Source organism: Mastomys coucha, unplaced genomic scaffold (genome assembly GCF_008632895.1).
Source record: "Mastomys coucha isolate ucsf_1 unplaced genomic scaffold, UCSF_Mcou_1 pScaffold22, whole genome shotgun sequence".
Taxonomy (NCBI): Eukaryota; Metazoa; Chordata; class Mammalia; order Rodentia; family Muridae; genus Mastomys; species Mastomys coucha.
Window position 1 is genome coordinate 107,788,201 of NW_022196905.1, and position 6,945 is coordinate 107,795,145.

At 46.8% G+C, this 6,945-nt stretch overlaps 1 protein-coding gene across 13 annotated transcripts in view; it reads right to left on the reverse strand.

Annotated features, from left to right (window-relative positions):
- Window positions 1-6,945, reverse strand: part of Git2 (GIT ArfGAP 2) — a 48,485-nt gene that overhangs the window by 7,508 nt on the left and 34,032 nt on the right. For 8 of the 13 annotated variants that reach the window (XR_004109503.1, XM_031337515.1, XM_031337510.1 and 5 more), the window contains 2 exons: window positions 4,362-4,610; window positions 2,520-2,609 (listed from right to left, as the gene is read on the reverse strand). Coding sequence is in view for 12 of the 13 variants with exons in the window: in XM_031337515.1 (XP_031193375.1) it covers window positions 2,520-2,609; window positions 4,362-4,610 (339 nt within the window). In the remaining variant the exon portion in view is untranslated. The remainder of the gene's footprint in view (window positions 1-2,519; window positions 2,610-4,361; window positions 4,611-6,945) is intronic. The other 5 variants (XM_031337518.1, XM_031337513.1, XM_031337517.1 and 2 more) reach the window with 1 other exon arrangement.

Below are 6,945 nucleotides of genomic sequence, written 5' to 3' on the forward strand. Positions count from 1 at the left end.
CTACAATGGGCTGTATCTTTCTAAAGATCTTTCAAGGGAATGGCAGCAGCATTAGCCTGTCAGTGTGAGGGGTGTGGCGTGGAATGCATCCTCTGGAGGAGTCTGGTCTGGAGCGTGTGAAAAAAACCATTTCTCAGTGTTCATCTCACTGTGTGTGACAATTCCTCATCTAGACGGCAGCATAAGGCACTGAAAAATCTAAACTGATTACTGATTAGCTATCTCCAGCCTTGTAGCCTGCACTTAAGCATGTTTAAGCCACAGTACACAGCTAAGTGGTTTAACTGATGCAGGGGAAGGTGGCAAAGGCTGCAACTGTAGAGGCTTTGCTAAGTCACGAGTGATGTGTAGCATTATCCAGAAAAATGGCTGCTGCTAGAGGAAGTCTGCACAAGGCCTGTGGTGCAGCTAGCTCTGAGGTGAGGTGTCTTCTGAGACCTGCTACATTTTGCCTTCCCCCTACAACCCCCTTGCTGAGGCCCTTCACATTTCCTCCTGGACTTCCACTTTCCCACTCTATGGGAGACAAATCCACCATGAACTTTTCGACCCACTGCACTTCATCCAGCAGGTGATAAGTGTTGGCTTGGAGCTTTATGAGGTTATCAAGCGAAGTTGGTAAATTCCTGTTCCATGGCTAAGTTAGTGGGTAACTGACAGAGAGAGAGGACACCATATTCATGCAGGGACAGTGAAAACAGGGTCTGGTGGTCCTGAGCTCAGAACTCCACCCCCTAAGACCTTTCTTACCTATAAAGGAATGCCTGACTAATCTCTACTTTTTAAAAAAAGATTTCAAACATACATGCACACACACAAACTGAATTTTAACTATATTAGACAGTTCATTGAAACTGCTCCGGCAGGGAGAGAAATCTAGAAGACAGTGCTAACAGTCTACACAGCGTCTATCTTGGGTTTTGAGATGTTGCTGTGTAGGCCAGCTTTGCCTTGAATTTGCAATCTTTTGCCTCCTGGAATCCCACATCTCTGCAGTAGGTGCTGCTGCATTCCCTGATGTCACATGACAGAGACGGAATACCTTACCCAGTGATCAGAGGTGGCAGAGTCTGTTTGAGAATCTCAGAAGAGTGATACCCACCCACTAACAGCATTCAGCAAACGTTCTTCAAGTGCAGTGCACAGTTACTTACAGACTAAGTCCTCCTCCAACAAAGCACACAGGACTTCAATGAGCCAGCATTTAAGTTTATGAAAGTTACAGTGAGCATGCAGAGCCAGGAGTGTTAAAGTGCTGCTCTCAAAGCTGTTAACAGAAAAGTTACCTCGTAGCTGCTGGTGGGTCAGTTATTTAATAACTCACCATCTCTCTGCATGGACAAACTATAGAAACCTAAACCAGGACAAAGCTGCCAGGAGCTCAGATGATCCTGGATGACTTCACTACTCACTGGGCACAAAACCACTTCAGCGACTGGTCCCTTTCAAAGCTACCACAATGCCACAAATTAAAAAAAACTACAAAATTTCATGGTGAGTAAGATGGGCCTACCCGGCTCTCCTTAACATAATTACTAACAAAATGAGGGATTTCCTTATTTCTCCGCTGTTCCTTAACCAGGATTTGGAACAGAAACTATAGTGCACTTCCAGGGCTGCTCAGAACACTGGAAGTGCCAAGCTGCAAGAAGCCCTCTGACTTCACTCCTTCACAAGGGCTGTAAGGAAGAGACCTGGCTAGCCAGTGGCCCCGGCAGTGCACAGGGTCCTCAGTACTCCGAGAGGTGGAGGCACACGGACGCTTGCTGGGGAAGGTGCTGTCTTGCTTGCAGTTCCCTCCTTTTCACCCTTGCTACAAATAGAGGGAGCTGGGAGCTGAAGGGCAGGCCAACACTTCGGGCTGTCCCCAGCTTCCACAGAGGAAACCTCTGGGAACAGGGACCATGTCACTTACATCCTTTGCACCCTTTAGCTGCCTTTCTTAAAGGTGGGTGTCAAGGAGGCCACCAGAGTGTGAGTCACACGCTAGCAGAAGGGTCCGGCCTACCTGTAGCCACCTCACCTCTCTTTGTATGACAGTACCAACTGAGGGTGGGGCTTGTCAGATATGATGGTGCTAACATAAAGTAAGTCAGCAGTTTAAAAAAAAAGCTATGACACTTTTGTGCTAACTCAAATATACTTTTAATAACTGTAGCTCAAAAAACCTAGGTGGATTGCCCTGTTATATGTAACCAGTAGCTAGCTAAAGTTAGGTTTGCTTAACAAGACAGCGTGCTTGGAATGTGTGCTCTAGGTGATCTGTGAGGTGGTTAGATAGGTGAGGAGAGGCAGAGTGGAGGCGTACAGCGTGGAGGCCCGGAGGGAGGACAGCTCTCTCCAGGTCAGATGTGCATGGCTGCATGTGCCTGCTGCTGTGAGAAACCAGGAGCAAAGCGCTGCTGCATGCAGGAGAGAGGGCAGTTAGCAAGAGGCAGGGACACAAGGGCCAGCGCCCAAGCACAAAGCCCAAGGAGCACTGCCCTCCTCCAGGGCAGAGCATTCAGAGTGTACTTAACCCTTCGGGCGCTTTCGTCCCTGGACCAGGAAAGTGTGGAGGGGAAGGAAGGCAGAGACGAAGAGGAGGTCACAAGTGCACTCCTCCCAATCTGGAAGTGGAGAGAGAAACAAGCTTGGGAAAACATAAAACAAACAAGTTCCCACCTCCCACCCCACAGCTCACACAAGTCCCACAGCTCGGCGACAGCTGTGGCGCTGTGGCACTGTGACCCCGAATGCGGCAAGTGGCTGCTGGGAACTCTGCATTCAAGAGGCTGCTTGTGCTTAAGGAACAGCTACGCTTGGCATGGCTGCCGAGCCGGCGGCACTCACTGTTAATGCCTACAGTGACGCTTGCTCTCAGCCGAGGGGGAAGTACCACATAGCGCTATGGATGGCCCTGAATAGATGTGCACATCACCCTGGTCCTCAGGACAGATTGGGCGGCACAACCACAGCTTCACACCTACTTCCTCTAGGATCAAGTACACTACATAAGATACCAAGGTGAGGTTGCCTAAGTTTTGTTTTCAGTTTTATAAAAATAAGGTTTTTTTTTTTTTTCACTTAGTTCAGTGGCAAATACATCAATCAGATAATGAATGGTTTTCAAGTGTTAAACCCAAATAAAGAGAAGCTGAGACAATGGACTCCTGGATACACATAGTACTGCAGTTTTACCACGTTAAAGTCTCACAAAATTAAAGTTGGTTTAATTTATTAGATCTTATCATCTACTTCACATTACACTAAGAATCTTATTGAAGCGCTCTATGTACTTTGAAGAAATATTTTGACACTCCAAAGGATGAATACCACACTCTGAAGGAAAAACTATGTAAAGCAGTTTAGGCCTGGAGCACACTGTGGAAATAGACATCTTAACAATAAATCAATCCAGAGGACAGAATAGTTTAATGTTTGAAAATCTGGCATCCCAACACGTGCACCACTGTGGTCGGCAAGAGCTGCCACAGAACAGTCTTTGAAACAGACACTTGTGGGTGGACGGACACTTTCAATTATTTACATATTTTTTTCTTTTTTTCTTTAGGGATTTTTGGAGATAAGATCTTATATGGCCCAGGCAATCCTTCTGCTTTAGCCTCCTGAGTGTGCTGGTATAATGGCTGCTTACACTGCATCTTTCTGAGATGACCAAGTCATGCTACTAGCCTATGCGAGGTCAGTAATCAGGCTGCTGAAGCCCAGACTCTCTCAGCATCATGCATCCAGTCACGGGGGTCAAAAGAACACCTTGGGGCCTAAGAGTTTCCAGTTCATAAGGGAGGCATGTCTCTGCCTACTTTGTTGTTTTTAAAAAGGTTATTTTACATCTGAGTGTTCTGCTTGCTTGTCTGTATGCCGTGTGTACACAGAGCCCTGGGAGGCCAGAGGCAATGTCAAATCCCCTAGGACAGGAATTACAGCTGGTTGAGAGAAGGCTATGTGCTGTGTGGGTGTCCTCAGCAAGAGCGGCCAGTGTGCTTACCACTGACCATGTCTCCAGCCCCAGCCTCTGCCCGTGAAAAAGACAGACATTTCTGTCAGTGACCTTTACAATTGGCTTTTGTTTGTGGAACTCAGGAAGGAAGCTTTACACAAAACGCACCAACAGAGGCTGCCTGGGAATTACATCATGAAAGCAGAGGAACTGAAGGGGAGGAGCTGAGCAAGAGCCAGAATGCCCAACTTTGGCCAAACCCATTCAGTCAAGCCCAGCGTGAGCAGGACCATCTGCAGACACATTCACTCAGCAAACACAAGGAGACCTGTCAGAGTCCAGATATCTGCAGGATCAGAAGAGGGAACACACAGTCAGACTGCACAGCAGAAATGGGACACACAGTAGTGCTACTTACATGAGTGGGGAAGGGTTGAAGTCTTGTCCGGCTTTCTTCAGGGTGGTTGGCTTCTCCCATTGGGAGGTATGGTTTCTGGCCTGATCCAGTCTCATACATGGACATGGGTCTACTGCCCCGGGCAGATGGCCGGCGCTTTAGAGATGAGTGGCTTGCAGTGTCTTTGTGGTCAGAGCCAGTCTGCACCTGACAGGCACTGGCTGTGGCCTGTCTCCTGAGGCTTGAGTTCTCACTCTGTAGAGTTTGAAGCTGAAAGAAATGTTTGGCAGTGGGTCTGTGTTTTTGCACACCAAGCAGACAAAGCAAATGTCTAGCACACCAACATAACACATGACCTCATGAGAACATAAAGCTAGCTGGGCTGCAAGAGGAAGAAATGATAACCTCCCCTCCTTCCAGAATAACCTACAGGCTCATGAGAAACTCAAGTCTAACCACCTAAAGAGATGTCATGGTGGGGCCAGAAAACATGAGCAGACAAGCAGTACTTGGGATTATTCTATGGCTGTCTCAAGGAAGAGGTTCAGAACATTAACCGTGACTCTCTTCAAATGCCTCTGAGCAATCTACAAATGGGGAAGCGACAGGAGACACCATGGAAGCAGCACAATGTGCAAAGCAAGAAAAGGTGAGGTTCAGCACAGGAAAAATTTCAGTGTCCATTGCTTTCCAAAAAGTCAGCAAGAAAAATTAGGATAAAAAAAATTTTTTTTTTAGTACATAGCACTTTTGATATTCTAAAAATTTCAAGTACATCTTTAAAAAAATACAAGGGAACCAAACCATGATTAAATTTGCTAACTTAATGTATCACAAGAAACTGGCAACCTCTTGGACTATGCCATCCTCACATGAAGGGCATTCCATGAGACACACTGGCTTCTCTCCGTGAGCAGTCTTTTTCTGTGGGGCTGTTACCTGGCCTCTCTTTCATTTGGCTCTGTCACTCAAAAACCGTGCAGTTGGTGGTAATGTTGGCTTTAAGTGGGCTGGGCTGCCTGCCTGGTGCCACCTCACTTTGGTCAGACATTGACACCTAGTGACCTTGAGTATTCTTTCCAATTTTCACACATGAGCTGCTTTATGGAATTGTGATCAGCAAGGAATTGTGAGGCTGGCAACTTAAATACAAGTAACCATGTCTATGCTGCCTCATCCCCGCGCCTGTGTGGCATAAGCTGGGGATGGTGTGAATCCAACTGCTTCCTCTTTGACAGAACGTCCGATTTGATCACACTGTCTTCCAGTGCCAAGGTTTAAGTATGGAAGCAACCATCTGTAGTGTCCTCTCCTATAGAAGCATGGCTTCCTTGCCTGTATTTGTAACCTCCTCTTCAGAGAGGGAGAGCCTCTAGGAATTCTTGCATTCTAGGACACAGACAAATGTGCGTGGCCTGTTGGGATATGAATGGGGAACTGAATGGGGTCCAGAGAGAGAGAGAGTAGTGTAAGTGACTACATCCCTAGATGCAGGGCTCATGTGTCTGCCTAAGCTAAAAACTCTCTGTGGCTATTCAGAGTAGGCTGTGAAATTATAAATGCCCTGAACACCACTGCTGCCTCTGAAACATCCAGTCTGGATTTTGAGGTGAGCACAGATCCTGGTCTCAGTCACCCCAGCCCCTCCCCTCACACATGGATTTAATCCAGGTCCTCAAGCACAGAGGCATGTGGTCTACCAGAGTCTCACCCCTGGTACACCATGCCTAGGAGCTAAGACAGAGTCCAAATTACTTAGGCTGGCCTGGAACTAGTTCTTAGCCCTAGAAGAGTTGGAACTTGTGATTCTTGTGCCTCAGCATCTAAAGTAGCTGGGATTACATGGCTGTGTCCAATTAAAAATTTTCATTAGTCTCCATTTACAAAAATGCCCTAAGATATATTTTAATGTTGTTTATAAGAACCAGGTTGTACTCTGTAAAAAGCAAGGCAGGAAATAAAGTTACAGATAATTCAACAGTTTAGAAATCACAGGCATCTGTAAGATAATAATGGACAATGGCTCTGCTCATCAACACTTGCTTATCTGAGTGTATGTGCGTGTGTGTCAGGGTGAGTGTACACCATGGCACATGTGGAGGTCAGGGAGTCTGGGGACGTGAACTCAGGTCATCAGGCTTGGTTCACGTCTCTTACCCACTAAGTCTTTCCCCAGTCCTTATTCTACAGTTCTTAGAGAAACTCTAGATACTTGCTTTCAGAGATTTGAGTTATCTCTAGCAATTAAAATAAAAATAAAGGGTGACTGTGTCTGCATGTGCTTGGTGTCTGCGTGTGGTGGTCAGAGGACAACTCTATGGGTTCTTCTCCCACTTTCTGTGGGCTCTGGGACTTGAACTCAAGATGTCGGCTCCTGCAGCAAGTTCCTTTACCTGCTGAGCCATCTCACCAGCCAACATTTGAGTTTTCTGTGTTAATCTTCTGCATATACGTGTGTGCACATGTGTGATGGCCAGGCTTGAGTGGAGCATTCTCCCTCTATATATGGAGACAAGCGTCTCACTGAGCCTGGAGCACACTATTTAGTGGAGCACTCTCCCTCTATATATGGAGACAAGCGTCTCACTGAGCCTGGAGCGCACTA